Raw genomic sequence first — 18,850 nt, 5'->3', positions numbered from 1 at the left:
CCATATGACTCTAGTGGTTAAATCCATGTTTTCAGAAGTCACATGATAGGTGTGGTTGAGAAACAGATCAACATTTAAGTACTTTTGTACTATAAATTCTCCTCCCTGGCCAGTAGGTGGCGATATGCTCAAATAATGCCAATTGCCAAATACAAAATAAGAAGACCTCTTAGGAAAGAAGAGCTCTTAGGATGGCTGGCGAAAGTGGACATTTATAGTAGAAAGGTTTGTTGGTTAAGGTTAGGTTTAAAATTTTGGTTAGGGATGTATGTTTTTTTTAATTTATTTTGTATTTATTATTTAAAACTCAAAGCATTAACCTTTAAAACCTCACCTGTTTTGGAAAAAAACTTAACGAATTTTAAACGCCACACAGTGGGAATTTTACTTAGGAACAGACATGGAATTTTAAGAAGATCAGGCTGAATAAAAACCTGGTTATGTATGGCTTCAAAGTAATGATATCAAAGACCAGGCGGAAAGTAATGCATCATAGCCTATATACATATAGAAAGCATTTAGGAGAAAGAATGATGCTTGCTAATCCCGTTTTATTGGAGTTTTAATTTGATGTCCCCCTCTTACCAAGGGATATTATCTAAGGACTGATTTTACAGATCACAGGGTAATAAACTGGGTGATATTCCATTATCAGCTCTATCTGAGGATATATCTAGTAATGATCATGAAAACTGCACAAGCATCTCCCCTCACCTCCGGCTATTCCTCTTTCTCGTTTCTACCGGGGAGAGGATCAAATGAGCTGATAGCAGGGGGAGTTGAATTACTCTTAATCTCTGCAGGTTTGGAGTATTTAGCCATGGTTAATCAGCATTTCCCTCATCATGTTGTGAATGCCTAATCTCTTTGGATATAGAGTATGATGCACTGTTTATATACCACTGAGGGTTGTGCGCTTTGTCTCTCTCCAGTTCCCACACAAGAGGAAATGTCCAGCCTAACACCAGAGTCTTCCCCCGAGTGAGTATTCACCATTTTCAAGTATTATCACAGAAAATTTGCACTTCTATTAAATCTAAGAGTGCGAAAGGGACATTAAAATAATACTCAGATATATCTAAGTTAAAATGCTGCTTCGATACTCATTATTCTACTATGTGTGGGACAAAAAGCATCACCTGGTGTTTTATCTGATCTCCAGTTCTAAATTAAAGCTTGCTTTATTAAGGAGCTTAACTTTTGCTTCTTGCACTTACATTTTCTCTAAATATTGTTTTTTTAATGAGTTTTAAAAAAAGCTTTGATAATTTAACAGCTAAAGTTAATGTGGTGGCCCAAACATTATTCTTGGCCCCATTAGCCTAGTTTGTTGCTGAAGACATTATCAGGGAATAGTTCTCATGAATAATTCAGTGTTTTACTTCCACTTAGCTTCACAGTCACACTTTCTAGAGCAGAACCAGAGCAGGAACGTACTTTTTAGAGTGTTTTTCCTCTTGTTTATTTACTGTTTTTTTTATTCTTGGTGGGGTATTGCCACAGTACGTTGAGCTGGCCTAGATAGGCACTCACTATGGTGAAATCCCAGCAGGCTTTAGAAATGAGGCAGATGCCAGAACTCAAATTTGCAAACACAGCTCTTGAAAAGATTAGAAACTAGCTACTTTTTCTTTGGCCCCTTTAGACATTAGTGGCCAAAGGCTTTTTCAGTTGTCAACTAATCCTCTATGATGACAAACTCCTGTCATGCATGTGCAATAACTGCTCTAATTGCAGATAGTATATATGTGCATTACACTATATTTTAAAAGCAAATTGTGTCAATTAAAAAGCATTGATTTAATTATAATGATTGGTGTTGATGTTTGCTTGACAAAATTAGCTCATAAATCGTATGAGTTTTATTTGACAACCCACGTATTGTTACTCTCCTACACAGTCCTACATGATGTGTCATTTACTGTTGTGTCCAAGAGAATCCACTGACACCGAAAGCTTACTAACTCCCTTCTTGTCAGCGCTCAGTGTTTTGTATTTCACTGTGAGGGAAATTCAACTGAGTGCTCTGGAAATGTCAGAGTGTGTATTCCTAAAAAAAAATCTGTATTTACTTTAGCCAAGAACTGTCAAGGGAGAACCTCAGCAGTATGATTTGATGGTGAACTGTCACTTTTGAAATGTAACTTCTCTTTCGACACTCTGAAATTCTTCTGCAAACTGTTTTTTCACTTTTTAAAAAACTGAAAGACACAATGAGTGAGACAATTGAGAGTCAGTATTGACATGTTAGTCAAGGAATTGTCGTTTTCTGTTATGCTTTGCGTGTGACAGTATGCAGGGGTGTAGGAGAGATGTGACAAGTAGAAGGGGGCACATTGTAAACCTTATCAGCTTGGCTCATGAGTATTAATTAGGGGATTTGCGTTTAATATTACGCATATGGTTAGGGCATATGGGTGTTTCTTGGACATCGGGCCCCTTTTAAAACAAACAGATTTCACCTTTTTTCTTTTTTGTTTTTCATTCTTGTTTTCCCTTGTTTATAGACTTGCCAAAAAATCTTGGTTTGGAAATTTTATTAACCTTGAAAAGGAGGAGCAGATCTTTGTTGTGATTCGGGACAAGCCTCTGAGCTCCATCAAAGCAGATATCGTCCATGCCTTTCTCTCGGTAAGTCTTCAGTGAGTTTGTGAGCATATCTCTTTGGATATTTATGTGAAAAGTAAAGGTTTACCTGCCATACTCACTTTAGTTTTGATCTTACACATTATTCTTGCTGCTTGCTTGTGTGTGTGTGTGTGTGTGTGTGTGTGTGTGTGTGTGTCTGTATATATATATATATATAAAGCAGTATCACACGAGCAGGAGTGCGATATTGCCCTATATCAGCACTGCTGTGATTACCTACGGCCGAATCACAGCAATGCTTATTTAGGGCCATATAGCACGATTGCAAGTGTGATATTGCTTATATACAACAGTTCAATGAACAAGTAAATAAAAAAATAAAAAAATGAGGAAAACTGAGTACAGTCACAAAAAATGCATTTGTGCATGGAACTACTTTCTTACGCGATGGATCAGAATCTGCAGTTGATGGTTCAAACCAAATGATGCATCCAAGCCTCTCAAAAACATCATTTCAGAACTACTAGTATCACAGCTTGGGCTGTTTCTAACATGTTATTGGAGAAACAAAGATATGTGTGTGTGTGAGTGTGTGTGTGTGTGTGTGTGAGAGAGAGAGAAAGAGCGAGAGAGAGAGAGAGAGAGAGAGAGAGAGAGAGAGAGAGAGAGAGTGAGAGTGAGAGAGAGAGAGATGGAGCGTGTGCGATCACCTGTTGATAATGCTGTAGTCTGTTAGTCAGCTTTCTGAAGATAATTGGTCATTTTGGTCAAATTCATCCTATTTTCTCAGTGTAAAAATAGCCGTTCAAGTGGGGGTTCTCCCTATTTTGCACTGATTTCAAAAATAAATATTGTTTTTAAACAGCTTGTCAAAAACTGCCATTGATCAAACAAACAGATGGTCCCGCCCCAAACTCACACCATTAGTTAAGTCAATGTTGTTGTGTCGGGCTGGACGGATCGCTCAATACTTTTTTATAGCACCACAGAGACACAATGATTACATTTTTTGAGAAAATTCACCTATGAATGACTTACAGCTGTTTCTGCAAATTTAGCGGGAGTTGGAGAAAGTGGTTTAAAACCGAAAAAGTTAAACCTTTCAGTTTTATCGAATCTTGTTCTCCTTTTCTGTCAGATTCCCAGCCTAAGCCACAGTGTGGTGTCTCAGACGAGTTTCAGGGCAGAATACAAGTCCACGGCTGGCCCCACCGTGTTCCAAAAACCAGTGAAGTTCCAGGTGGACATTACCTACACTGAAAGTACAGCTGCCACTAAGGAGAACGGCATCTACTCTGTCACTTTCACACTACTCTCAGGTAACCATGCCGACAGTGAGAACTCCATTTTGATGTCATAAACTCATAAGCAACCAATAGAAATGCTGGAAAGCAAAGGGGCATGTGTGTGTGGGTGAAATAGAGGCTGGTTGATGATGTTGAACTTTGTCTCTTTCAGTGGTGAGAGCATTTTTTGTTCTCTAGTTGCGTTAGCGGTCCCATTCTCCCTAACTCCCCTTCTCACATGAAGATGTAACACACTGCTCAGCGGGTTAATGGAAAAAATTTAACTAAAAGAGGCCTTTTTCCTCCTCCTGGTAATTACTATGCATTTTGAACCTGCTGTGTTTCAAAGAACAATCCAAAAAGATCTCACGCTGCCGGTGCCATTACTGCAAACCCTATCCCCCATCTACTTCATTCTCCCTCTCTCTCACTCTCTCTCTCAGCAACAGAATTCGGGATTGAATTTTGTTCTTTAAATCACGCATTTTAAAGAGTGTGTCCCCTTAAGTCAGCCGTGGGCCAAATGCACCATAAAAATCACCATCATCCCATTAGACTTTATGAGGTGGCCGCTAAAGGAAATAAATCCAGGACATATCTGCATAAAATGTGCATTCATTTCGACATTCAAAAACACATGTACTGTTTTGTAAAACATTGGAAACCTTTAAAGAGGCACATATGTTTGTGTGTGTGTCTCCTTGGCAGGTCCCAGCCGGCGCTTCAAAAGGGTGGTGGAGACGATTCAGGCTCAGTTGTTAAGTACACATGACCAGCCTGGTGTTCAGCAGCTGTCTGGTGAGTGACCAGTCACTTCACTGACACACCGTCAGTGCTCTCTCTCTCTCTTTACCTCTCTCTTTCTGCTCTCCTATACAGCATCCTGAACATGCATGGCGCCTAGCCCACCCTTGCAGAGCACTGATCGCTGCACACACCCATCAAGGTCAAATGAGTCTTTCTAGTGTTTAAAATGATTTTTACATGTTTCAGTTGCTTTCCAATCAGTTATAAATTTTCAGGCCTTCTCATCTTTCAGCTTCAAAGGGTTAGATGCAAGAAACCCAAATTACTATTCTAGTACTGCTAAATTTGATGTCTAATATAAAGATGCTGGAAATACATATTTGACCTTATCAGAGAACATTGCACAGAACTGCATTGCAAGGCACTGTCACACATGCACACACACGCTCATTAGCAATAACACACACTCACGTACCCCTGAAAGAGCATGTTTAGAGCACTCTCAGACTTATTAAAGGTTATGGAAATACAAAGGCACATTTTTATTGATGTTAAAATAAATCCTGTGTCCCATGTAAATGGATGTGACTTCAAACTATCCGTTCTACAAGTATAAATCTGATGGGCTAGACTGTGGTTCCTGCTGGAGAAGATGAAATGAGAGAAAAGAGAGAAATCCTCTGCCTGTCTTCTCACATGGCTGTGTGTCTGCACATGGCAAAGAGCCTGTTACAGCTCCCTCTGCTGGACAGAGTTATTAACATAGCTCCAAACCCTTACTGCCAAAGCACAAAGTAATACAAGGGTATGTTTGAAATAGAGTACTACCATGCTACTCATACTATTTTGCAGTAGGCTTTAGTAGTAGTATGTATGCAGTGCACAGTATGCAATTTTTTGGATGCATAGAACACACTTATGACCTACTTAATTTGCCAGAATGTGCTGTATAGACCATTTCAAGAATGTCAACAGTAACAAAGGAATTAAAATGCTACTGGCCAGGGAGCACTTTTGGTATCATTACCGAATCCTTTAAATAAGGCTCTGAGTTAACATATTTTCTCAAATACATCAAATGTTTGCATGAAGTGACTTATCCAGACATGTTGTTGATACTGAGCGTCTACACGAGAGAGGCAATGAAATTGTTTCGTAGTTTAGGTGCTCACAATTATTTCCTCCGCAGAGAGATCAGGAATATTGGATCGCTCCAATTATAATCAACGGAGCCATTCAATGAAGCTGTCTGCGTGACCTGCAGACAAAATAATGATTTCTTTTTGTGTTTTCCTAATTTGTAAGTCATCTGTAAAGCATCTGCTAAATGACTAAATGTAATAGTAAATGACTTACGCAGCTTCATTCATTATAATGGAAGCGATTTATCCTTTGAACTGATCCAACCAGCTCAGAGGAGACTTTTAGAGCTCTACCTCTCAAACGTACAATTAGTTGGCAAAAATCGTTCACCTACCAGAGATAAGATGTGTGCTACGGTTGTTAGTATTGTGCGTATCCAGCCGTCTCGCTTCACTGCTGCAGTTCATGTGTCCATTTGCAGTTATTTTTTCAGAGATCTAAACACATTCATTTCCATTAGTTTCAGGCATCTAGGGAGCATCTAGCCACCGAACAACATGGTCCAAATTTTATAATGACATGTTATGACATTGTGTTAACGTTAGTAATGATAATCGTGTTGAAGTCACTATGAATGAAGTGCCTCCCGCTGTTGTTTTGAATGAGTATAACAACTATCAGGAAATGTTAATGGAACAAAGATGTCACTTCCTTAAACCGACGAATAGTCCTTGAAATGGTCTATACAAACTGAACACAGTGCGCTCTGTGCTGTATGCCACAATGCAATGTGCTAGACTCGTCCAGTGTGATGAATGAACTGGAAGCGATATCAACCTCGGTTTTTAACATTTGTTCTTTTGAGTTATTATACGATTGGACTGCCAAGTCATGGAGAATGTCTTGAATTTTCAAGAATATCTTAAATTTTCTTGAGTGGACACGTGAGCCAAAAGTGCCATAGAAGCAACACAAAATGACATGGTTGCTTCAGCAATTGTGTTTTTATCTCACATTTGCTTTTTTTTAATCTATTGGTTAGGTTAAGATTTAAGGTTTAGGGTAGAGAAGTTGGTTTTGTTGATTTAAAACTCGATAGAGCATTAACCTTAAAAACCTCATCTGTTTGAGTGAACATTTATGTAACTCGATTTTGGCACCACACAGCATTCCATGTATAAAAATTTGTTTTATACTGTGCATAGTATAGCCTACATTTTGCATACTGCAAAAGTAGTATTAGTATGAAAGTATTCCATTTCGAATTAATATAATTACCTGATTCGTGAAATGAGACCCACATCTCTTTATATTCTATATTAAGATTGTCTGAAAGAGAGCTGTTATCAGTATCGTGACTCACTACCAATGTACTGTAGCTTTAAAGATGTTCCACTCTCTCACTCTGTCAATCACACCCATCCCTTCCCTCTGGCTTTGCCCTTCACCCCCTGCTCTCACACGGCTCCCTGGTCATGGTGGATGTATGTTATGTGGCTGTTGAGTGAACGGGCATGTGAGCTTGAGTGTCCTTACTGACCACGAGCAGACCTGCACAGCACTGAGCACCAGCATGCTTCACTCTCAACAGATGGACCATGTAAGAAACATCTGTGCAAGGAGGTTTAATCACTGAGTTAATTTCATTACTGTAAAGTCAATGGGGTGCATTGAGGATAAAATTTTAGGGTGAATATTTGATTTGATCAGACATGTTTCATTTCAGAGTAATATTTCATGTTCCTTTGACAGGAAAGCGTTCAAGGGGTGGTAAGAGGTCTATTTTAACTCTTTTGCCACAGTTTACTTCACTTTGTCAAACACACGCTGTCCAGTGTGTGGCACTTATACACAGAACCCCTTGTACTTTGAAAGAAAAATGCACAGATGTGTGTACTGTATGTGTGTATGTGTGTGTGTGTGTGTGTGTGTGTGTACACTCTCACTTGGTAGTACAATCCATTTAAAGTTTAAAGTCACAAGAGTGAAAAAGCTTCATACATTCTTCATGATGTTTTCCCTTCTTGCATCATTCTGCTTTGTTTTGTATGGAAATTGTTGCACCTGAGTCACTTAACAAACATTATTTTAATCAGCCTTCAAACTATCACCAGCTCTTCAGAATGTGTCAAATCATGAAAACTGTTTATTATTTGAAGATAATGTTTAAGATGCTATCTTACCATCTATTTTGGCATCTACCTCTAAACTCACTTATTTCATGTTGTTCAGTTGAGACATTTACAGTAGAAATAATCATTTGTAGAATCACTGTAGGGGTCAATTGTAAATGGATTGGTTTTCTCAGAGTGACCTACTTATGTTTTAAAAACCAGCAACAGTGAAGTCTGCTCAAAAATACTGTGGGATTACTATTAGAATGATGTTGATCTGAAGGAATACATTTGCATACATTAGTTAAAGCATTCTTTATAAAAATGTCTAATATATATATATATGTACACACCGATCAGCCACAACATTAAAACCACCTGCCTAATGTTGTGTAGGTCCCCATCGTGCCACCAAAACAGCACCAACCAGCATCTCAGAACAGTATTCTGAGATGCTATTCTTCTCACCACAATTGTACAGAGCGGTTATCTGAGTTACCGTAGACTTCGTCAGTTTGAACCAGTCTGGCCATTCTCTGTTGACCTCTCTCATCAACAAGGAGTTTCCATCCACAGAACTGCCGCTCACGGGATGTTTTTTGTGTTTGGCACCATTCGGAGTAAATTCGGAGACTGTTGTGTGTGAAAATCCCAGGAGATCAGCAGTTACAGAAATACTCAAACCAGCCCATCTGGCACCAACAATCATCAATGCGATTATCTAATCAGCCAATCGTGTGGCTGCAGTGCATAAAATCATGCAGCTACGGCTCAGGAGTTTCAGTTAATGTTCACAACAACCATCAAAATGGGGAAAAAAATTCACAGTGATTTGGACCATGGCATTATTGTTGGTGCCAGATGGGCTGGTTTGAGTATTTCTGTAACTGCTGATCTCCGAATGGTGCCAAAAACCAAAAACATTCAGTGAGCGGCAGTGGATGGAAATGCCTTATTGATGAGAGAGGTCAACAGAGAATGGCCAGACTGTTTTGAACTGACAAAGTCTACGGTAACTCAGATAACCGCTCTGTACAATTGTGGTGAGAAGAATACAATCTCAGGCAGGTGGTTTTAATGTTGTGGCTGATCGGTTTGTGTGTGTGTGTGTGTGTGTGTGTATGTGTATATATATATAGAATCTTATACTTATGCATACACACATATATCTCTTATACTTAAGATCTTAGCAAAAAATAAAATATAGCCACACAATTTATATTAATAGAACAAAATATATTTATAGCTCCCACATGTGTCTGTGAGCTTTTTTCCCCTTTAAACTCAACCATTAATATAAATCTAACTATAAGATGCCATATGATAACATTCTATTAAATTTATAAGCTAAAATGAGAAGGATGTCATGTAAAATTCAGTCAACATCAATCTACACTAACCAGGTGGGTTTAAGATCAGGAATATGCTAGCTGAAGATATTGCAGCAAACAATTTTATGATTTACTTTTTAGAGTGTGACATAAATCCACCTTGTTTAGCCCAGAGCTATTTCACTGGAGCTCAGTACATACCCCATAAGAGAAAGCTGTGCTTCTGTAATGGGTAGTTTTCAGTATCTATAATGGTTTACACTGCAGAAATCCAAGCAGAGATGAACATTTGTTATGGCTGTGAGATCTCACAGTAGAAATGCTGAAGCAGTGTCCTTTGCGTCTCAAAGCTGCCACAGCTGTTATGTATCCTTGAGAGCTCTTACGCTGTGCTAAAACAGCCAGTCCTGTAGGGAACTGGCTTTCTATCACAATGTTGAGAGTAGCCTAGATTGCGTTGAAAGACTTGGAGACAAGCACTGGAACTAAAGCAATCTACTCAGATTAGGACTCAACAGAGGGTGAGAAAGAGGAGGCCACGGTCTTGTTGCCATATTATAGCTGGTGCTGTTGGGGCCTACTGTTGCTCAGTCATTTATGAAATTGGAAGAGGGGGGATGGTTTGCATGCCTATGTTGGTATCAAATAGGGTGTGAACCTAATCCTTTTGAGCTGGCTGTCAGGTGTATTCAGACTCTGCAACAATTTGTACCTCTACATTTCAAACCTTTCATAAGATTAAATTTTTTCAGCCTCAGAAATAATGAATTTAGCACACAAACACACACACACACACACACACACACACACATATATATATATATATATATATATACACACACCGATCAGCCACAACATTAAAACCACCTGCCTAATATCGTGTAGGTCCCACTCGTGCCACCAAAACAGCTCTGACCCGTCGAGGCATGGACTCCACAAGAACTCTGAAGGTGTCCTGTGGTATCTGGCACCAAGACGTTAGCAGCAGATCCTTTAAGTCCTGTTGTTGCCCCCATGGATTGGATTTGTTGGTCCAGCACATCCCACAGATGCTCAATCGGATTGAGATATGGGGAATTTGGAGGCCAAGTCAACACCTTGAACTCTTTGTCATGTTCCTCAAACCATTCCTGAACAATTTTTGCAGTGTGGAAGGGTGCATTTTCCTGCTGAAAGAGGCCACTGCCATCAGGGAATACTATTGTTATGAAGGGGTGTACATGGTCTGCAACAACCTTTAGGTAGGTGGAATGTGTCAAAGTAACATCCACATGAATGCCAGGACCCAAGTTTTCCCAGGAGAACATTGCCCAGAGCATCACACTCCCTGAAGTGTGATCCCTGAACCAGCCTGCCTTCTTCCCATGGTGCATCCTGCTGCCATCTTTTCCCCAGGTTAATGAAGCATACGCAGTCGACATGATCTAAAGGAAAATGCGATTCATCAGACTAGGCCACCTTCCATTGCTCCGTGGTCCAGTTCTGATGCTCATGTGCCCATTGTAGGTGCTTTCAGCGGTGGACAGTGGTCAGCATGGGCACTCAGGCCGGTCTGCGGCTACGCAGCCCCATACACAGCAAGCTGCGATGCACTGTGTGTTCTGACACCTTTCTGTCATGGCCAACATTAAGTTTTTTAGCAATTTGTGCTACAGTAGATCTTATGAGGGATCAGACCAGACGGGCTAGCCTTCTCTCCCCACATGCATCATTGAGCCTTGGGTGCCCATGACCCTGTTGCCGGTTCACCGGTTGTCCTTCCTTGGACCACTTTTGGTAGGTACTAACCACTGCACACCGGGAACACACCACAAGACCTGCCATTTTGGAGATGCTCTGACTCAGTCAGATGATCAGATCCTTACGCTTGCCCATTTTTCCTGCTTCCAACACATGGAATTCAAGAACTGACTGTTCACTTGCTGCCTAATAAATCCCACCCCTTGACAGGTGCCATTGTAATGAGATAATAAATGTTATTCACTTCACCTGTCAGTGGTTTTAATGTTGTGGCTGTTCAGTGTATATACCGAATACAGCTCTGGAAAAAATTAAGAGACCACTGCAAAATGATCAGTTTCTCTGGATTTACTATTTATAGACAGAGGCTTCCCATACTTTTATTTGGAATTTGTGAGAAATGTTGTCAGTACTAGAATAATTTTTTTTTTTTTACTCAAACACTTATGTATAAATAGTAAATCCAGAGAAACTGATAATTTTGCAGTGGTCTCTTAATTTCCAGAGCTGTATAAACATCATGAAAGCGTATAAAGATATTTTTAGTAACAATTTTTTCCCTTTTTTTTTTTTTCTCCATGTGCTGAAGACAAAAAGTGACTTGAGGGTCAATTTACACCATAGTGGAATATTGACAAAATCAATACACCAGCTTTTACATTCATAGGCAGAAATTGTATTATATATCTAATTATATCTAATTAATAATTAAATGTCATTTAAATTTTCATTGTCAGATGCACTGATGCATTTTGACACTACTCATTTATATTGTATAGCCTACATGTGTTAAATTCTTCATTTATACAGTATATACAGTATACAGACACAATTTGGCATATATGTCCTAATTTTGAAGTTTGTTTTCGAATAGAGCGCAACAGTCTGATTTCGGAAGTAAACAATTCCATTCATTTTCTTTGAGGTTGGTAATCGATGGTAAATGCTTCTGTTGAAGCAATCTGTCCGTTATATCAACTTCATTTAAAAAAACAAAAAAACTGTTTAATAGTGGAATTTCTGGTAAAGAACTACTCTGTCCATGATCCCAAAGAGGGTAAATCCACTCTTCAGAGAATTGCGGCCAAAGAAAAAAAAAAAAAAAACGCAGACCTACAGTGAGCTTTGAGGTTGGTAATCGATGGTAAATGCTTCTGTTGAAGCAATCTGTCCATTTTTTCAACTTCATAAAAAAAAAAAAAAAAACAATTAAAAAAAAAAAAAAATAATAATTATTAGTGGAATTTCTGGTAAAGAACTACTCTAACCATGATCCTAAAGGGGGTAAATCCACTCATCAGAGAATTACGGCCAAAAAAAAAAAACTAAACAAAAAACTAAAAAACTCAGCAAAAGAGCCCAGCAGCAATCACCCACTTTCAAGACACACTATGAATTAAGCAAATAAGGAAATAAATAATTTAGTATTTTTCCATAGTTTTTAATTCGATGACATCATTCACAGTGCTTCATGAGATTGAGGTTGTAGTTTGTGCCCTCATGAAAGACGTTAAGTACACAGTCTTGTACCTTTGACTTTTTGTCTGATTTTCAAATACCTCTGTGCTTCAAATCAAAGTTTGTAATGTTGTGATTCTCCTCTGAGCTGGTTGGTTTAGATCATGGCTTAGAACTCTTTTGAAGGATTTTAGTAAATCCCTATGGAAAAAAAATGAATAGAAAAAATACTTCTGGAACCCAGGTGGCTGAAAAAATAAACGGGCGCTGATTACATAGAATTACAGATTACATAGATGTAATCTGTAATCCATAAAATTTAACACAGTGGTTAAATGCATATCTTCAGAAGCGATATGATAGGTGAGAATGAGAAACAAATCAAAATTTAAGTCCTTTTTTACTATCAATCTGTACTTTCACATTCTTTTTGTTTTTGCCAATTCGCATTCTGCCACCTACTGGGCAGGGAGAAGATTTTATAGTAATAAAGGACTTAAATATTTATCTGTTTCTCACACACATTATCATATCGCTTCAGAAGACATGGATTTAACCACTGGAGTTTTATGGATTACTTTTATGTTGCCTTTTTGTGCTTTTTGGAGCTTCAAAATGTTGGTACCCATTCACTTACATCTGGGTTACAGTGAGGCACTGTAGAGGGCACCCAAAAAATTATTTGGCAAAAATGTAGTTATAGTAATGTTTTTACTGAGACCAGGTTGGGCAGTCCATAATATTAACATACATACTGTTTCAAAAGTATAGCCACAAGACAAACAATATATGTGTTAACATGATTTTTAGTGTGATAAAATCACTTGCTACCTTTTCTATGTAAAGTTTTAGCCAATTTGACAACTTTGTTGCCATGACAATGAAACGCTGTAAACCGTAAAACTACTAAAAAAAAAAAAAAAAAAAAAAAAAAAAAAAAACTATAATTTAAACAACTTTACAGCTGAAATAACATAACAGTTTTAACAGAATTAATGTGCTTCTATCCACCTTTTCCTGAACGCAGAAGTGTTCCATGATTTGCCTGTTTTCAATTTTCCGGTCCCCAGTGTTTCCACTCGCATCGGCGTGTATTCTTAGCAAGTAATTTGATGTTTAAAGTATTACATTTGTAACAATTATCAACAAATATGTGGCTCTATAGAGCCGATACTTCAGAGTCTTTTTGACAATGCCTCCCCTGAGTGTGTAGATGACATGAAGTGTTGGTCTGAGGTTAGTTACATTGATATAATTAACTACTTTGAGTTGTTATGACAACTGCACAAGTTGAGCCTGAAATTCATTTTTACTCCAAATAACACTTAAAAGGATAGTTCACCCAAAATGAAAATTCTGTCATTATTTACTCACCCTCATGATATCCCAGGTGTATATGACTTTCTTTCTTCACCAGAACACATTTGAAGAAAAATAGAAAAATGTCTTAGCTCAGTAGGACCTTAAATAGGGTGACCAGATTCCTACTTGTGGAAAACGGGACAGCCCCCTCCCAGCAAAAGTGTAATTGACGTATCCTTACCTAGGCGCAGATCAATGTGAAGTAGAGGGTGCATCTGCACCTGTAACTGTTGTACTTTTCGCTGGCAGCAATTTTTGTTAGTGTTTGTTTGTCTTTCAAGAGTTTATCATAAAATGCAGAGCAGTCCAGTCCAAAATAAGATGTACAAAAAGCATTACCATCATGACAGTTACACTGAGTCGAGATTTATCTCATCGGTGCCCATGCTGCATTCATTAATGAGAACACACGCTTCACAGATGCAGATGTCCCAGGCAGGCATAAAACAAACTCCACAACCATGGCTAAGACTCTGAAGTTGATTGTCTTGCTCTCCAGCTCACGAATAATGTCTCGGACACAGCCGTCTTGTTCATGTTCCACTCAGAGATGCGACGAGTGACAATGTTTTTCACGCAAGCCCACTTATCAAAGAGCGTGGTTTCGTCAAACAAACTGAGAGCGGGGTTTCTGCAGTAGAAGTGTTCGAGGCTGCTCTGAATGTCTTTCCACTCTGGGATGTCTCTCAGTAGAGCCCACTCAAGTTTTTCTGTGTTCTCCAATGAGCGGCTCCTATTTTGGAGGTAATCCACCGATGCTGAATAAAAGTTTCTCACTGCACAAAAGAAATCATCTGCTCGCATGTCACCAGCTTAAGCCAGGGCATCCAACTGCTTTTTAGTGTCAGAGGGTATGAATGATTCCTCAAGCCTGGCCTGCAAGTCTTTTCTCAGGTCATGGATGTGCAAAGCTATGGCTGTGCACAACAGAATGATAAGCAAAAAGTCCTTCACTTGAGTGCACCTTGTCAGATACGGAACTTTGCTTCACAAAAAAATAACACTTGGTGTGGCACACTTAATTTTAGCGGGACACCTGGCCACCCTACCCTTAAAATGCAATTGAATGGAGATTACTCTTTTGAAGCTCCAAAAATCACAGACAGCATAAACGTCATTGATACGACTCCAGCAGTTAAATAAATGTCTTCTAAAGCAATATGATCACTTTTGGTGCAAAAAAAGATCAATATTTAAGTACTTTTTAACATAATCCAACACTTCAGGAGAGGGTGGAGTCCAAGCAGTCTCTCGTGTGACATATTCGCGTTGCCATGTTACAGATGTAATCTCACGTTCTACACTCGATTGAGACATCCAGGATGAGCACACAAATGCTGTGAGTAAAGAAACAGATAAATACAGATCTAAACCAAAACCAACCATGCTGCTTGTACAGCGTTCCTCCTTCTCACTTGTAAACAGTGCTGCTCTTCCAGCTGTGACGCACGTGTGTCAGCTCTTGCGTGTTTCAAATGCCAATGCGATTACGTCACACACGCATACCGCTGCAGAACAGAAGCATAATTTAGAGTTTAAAGAAGTACTTAAATATTTATCTTTTTCACACCAAAAGTGATTGCGTCACTTTAGAAGACATTAATTTAACAGCTGGTGTCATATAGATGACATTTATGCTGATTGTCTGTGATTTTTGGAGCTTCAAAAGAGAAATCTCCATTCACTTGCATTTTAAGGACCTACTGAGCTAAGATATTTTTATATTTTTCTTCAAATGTGTTCTGGTGAAGAAGAAAAAACATACACACCTGGGATATCATGAGGGTGAGTAAATAATGAGGGAATTTTCATTTTTGGGTGAACCATCCCTTTAAATGGTTGTTGTACTCTGTCTGGATCGCTGGTTTCTGTAGTTTTTATATTGCTTCTTGAGACCAGAACCAGAAAACGGGCAATTAGAATCGATATTGCGCAGCCCAGTGGTTGCTCAAGAAAACTGTGGATAAAGTTATAAGCTTCACATTTCTGCCTTTTAAACCCTTCAAATATTAGCCACGTTCACTTCCACTGTAAGTGCTGTACATTTGTACACTGTAACCTCTATTTTTTGCTATTTTTAAAGAAAAGGAGGGACTAGTTGAAATTATCTTTGTGGTCATCAACATCATGCCACAAATGTTGTTGATTGAGCTTAACTTGTATTAAACCCAGAGTATTCCTTTAAGACAAAAAAAAAAAAAAAAAACATCACTGACCATCTGCCTGTACCACATGAATTCAGATTTTTTTTAATTTATTTATAATGCAACACTCACATCTTTCTCCCATTCCATCCAGTCCAGATCACAGATTAAATGGAGACTGCTTAGCCACAGATACTCACTACCATAATAATGTCTTTAAAGCAAAATATACAAATGTTCTGTCCAACATTTTTCATGGTTTATTGTCTCCAGTTTATGCACTCTTGTCCTGCCTCTCATCATCTCACCATGCCCCTTCTGTGATCCTCATTGTTCATGTGTTTGTTCTCTGTCTCCCTCTCTCTCTTCTTTCTTGTTCTCCTCTTCTCATGTGTGTGCACCCAGGCAGCCCATTGAGTAACTTCTTTGACGTAATTAAACAGCTCTTTTCAGACGAGAAGAACGGGCAGGTGTCCCATCCGCCTGGCACGCACAAGCATGTTGCCAACAGCAAGAGACATGACCCAGAACCTAATGACTCCAAATGTTCATCTAGCCAAGACAAAGCCAAGATGTCACCATCAGTTGGGACACAGGAACAACCTTAAAACCAGGAGCTATACTAGATTACCTGTTTTAAAATGAAAAGAAAAACAAGAATCCACATATGATACAGAAAGTGTGCTGTTGAATCAAGTTGAAGTGTGAAAGACCTGCAACAAACATGCCTACAAATTTTTATATTGTGATATGAATATTGAAGTACTGTATGTACTGACCTGACACTTTACAAAATGCGCATACAGACATGCACATATATATATTTTTTAATCCAAGCATTCCTCTCCAGTGTTGTTTGTTCTTCACAGTCTCTTTATGTTTGGTTTTATGATGTTTTTATTTATTTCTGCTACCAGGAATTATCCAGAAAACGTGTTAAAGCCCAAGTCCTGCTCTTGCACAAGATTCATGTATGGCACATTGATGGAGGCCACACACAGGAAGTACAGTAGAAGCAACTGAGGGAAACTCCTCATTGTGATGCATCTAAACACCCCAATTGCCAACAAGACCTGTTACGATTCATTCCCCAGTTCCTTTTTTCTTGTGTCCAAGGATTTGGAGTGAAGCCTTAAAATAAAGATGTTTATTGTCCAATAAATTAATTCTCACTAAGCTGTCCCACTCTTCACCTTCCTACCTTTTTATTTTAATATATCTTTGCTTGTCTTTTCTTTTTCCTCTCTCTTTTTCTCTCTTATGAGAAAACACAAAACAGAGAAATACATACCAGGATATCCTTACAAAAGGAAAGGTTGGAACTCTGGACACCATGATGCATTTGAGGAGTTGCACTCAAGGACTCTTGTTGGATTGTATTTTTAATGTAGTCTTTCTTTGTGAAATGAAAAATTAAACATTTTATGGACTATGTCATTGCTGTACAATATTTGGAGATCCTATTTGAAAAATGATGGGGAGAACAACTTGATGTTGGTTGTGAACTGGGATACAAGGGTGGGGGTTCATAGTAAATTATCTATTCTGTTGTACAGACTGAAAATATTCCTGATGTAACAAATGTCTATCAGTGACATTGCTTAGATGAATTGTGTTGCCACATTCTGTTTTTTCTCATGTAGTGTTAATGAAATGTTAGTTTTGAATGAAAATTATGCTTAATGTATTCAAGGGTTATCATGATGTAAATTTTTATGTATTTATGTTTGTTTGTTTTTTCGAGAAACATCTGCAGGATTCAGAGAACTTTTACCCTAATTTTTGTAACTTATTTATCTGTTGTTGTCATCTTTTTTATTTATTCAGCTGGGGGAATATTTATATATACAAACCCTGGAGGTGAAGATTTTATTGTTTGCATCAGGGCGACTCATCAGATTGTTTGAAGGATTTTGTGTTTTGTGTACGATAACACTTATCCGCTTTTGTGAATGAAGCACTCTTTCTTTCCCGGCTTTGACCAGATAAATGAGCTTGTAGTATATGTTAAATTATTTACAGGTAATTTAAGAATGTAGACTAGCTCTTTTGGGGGGAGGGGGGAATGAAGTATTGATATTTGTCACTCATCTCATTGTGCGTGTATAACAGGTGGACAAGCTCAAATAACACGTTGTAAATAGACAACTATGGGCAAACAACTTTGTTAAAAACCATCAAGAGGCTGCTGCTGCTGCTGCTGCTCCTGCTCCTGTTCCTGACTTGATCTCTCGTATTGCATGTCCAACATTCGGCTTTAATTTGCATGATGTTGTGGATGTTAAATATCTCCTCCCCTTCACTTTTGTCATTAGATTTAAACAAATTATTTCCTGCCATTATTTACCATGCATTCATTTTTCTGTTTCTTGTTTACCTCACACCTCCCTTATCAATGGGGGGGGGTCTGGGACATCATAACACACATGATTATTTATGGGAACATACAGCAAGGAGAATAAGTGGAGATGTAATCTAAGCAATACACATTGTTGTCCTTCCTTTTTTGTACTTTGGGAAAAAAATGGAGAAAAGCTGGATTGTAATGTATCACGGATTTGATTAATACTGAGTGGGAAAAATAGAATTGCCGCTAAAGTATCCCCTTGTAATTATACTGTGAACAACTTCAGTGCAACGGAAATAAATCCATTGACTTTGGGATGCATGTATGTGTGTGCTTGTTGGCTATGTTCTGTCTAGGTGCAAAACTCACTCTCACCCAATCACAATACACACCCTTACAAAAAATCGAAACTATCTGCAGACTTGCTGCTTGTTATTTTTACGTGCAAATGAGCTTGTGATTCGTCGCAAATTTTTGCAAGAAGTGTGCAGCTCTTCGCCAGTATTGGTGAACCTCCGGCAAACCTTTTCAACAATGGACAATTTGCCGCAAGTTTGCCGCAAAGCTCATTTGCATGTGAAAATTATCTGTGGCGAATTTGCAGCAAATTTGCAGTGAACTCTCAATTTTTGTAAGGGCAGTTTTATAT

At 38.6% G+C, this 18,850-nt stretch overlaps 1 protein-coding gene across 4 annotated transcripts in view; it reads left to right on the top strand.

Moving 5' to 3' along the window:
- LOC127443375 (serine/threonine-protein kinase BRSK2-like) overlaps positions 1-18,518 on the top strand; it is a 171,242-nt gene extending 152,724 nt beyond the window's left edge. For 3 of the 4 annotated variants that reach the window (XM_051701933.1, XM_051701923.1, XM_051701917.1), the window contains 5 exons: positions 933-981; positions 2,508-2,631; positions 3,728-3,908; positions 4,584-4,673; positions 16,260-18,518. In XM_051701933.1, the coding sequence (XP_051557893.1) occupies positions 933-981; positions 2,508-2,631; positions 3,728-3,908; positions 4,584-4,673; positions 16,260-16,462 (647 nt within the window). In that variant the 3' untranslated portion in view covers positions 16,463-18,518. Of the gene's footprint in view, positions 1-932; positions 982-2,507; positions 2,632-3,727; positions 3,909-4,583; positions 4,674-7,457; positions 7,476-16,259 lie in introns of all 4 variants that reach the window. The other variant, XM_051701910.1, reaches the window with a different exon arrangement.
- The last annotated feature ends 332 nt before the right edge of the window (positions 18,519-18,850 follow it).

The sequence above is a fragment of the Myxocyprinus asiaticus genome, chromosome 1 (genome assembly GCF_019703515.2).
Source record: "Myxocyprinus asiaticus isolate MX2 ecotype Aquarium Trade chromosome 1, UBuf_Myxa_2, whole genome shotgun sequence".
Taxonomy (NCBI): domain Eukaryota; kingdom Metazoa; phylum Chordata; class Actinopteri; order Cypriniformes; family Catostomidae; genus Myxocyprinus; species Myxocyprinus asiaticus.
This window is presented reverse-complemented; position numbering and strand designations above follow the sequence as displayed.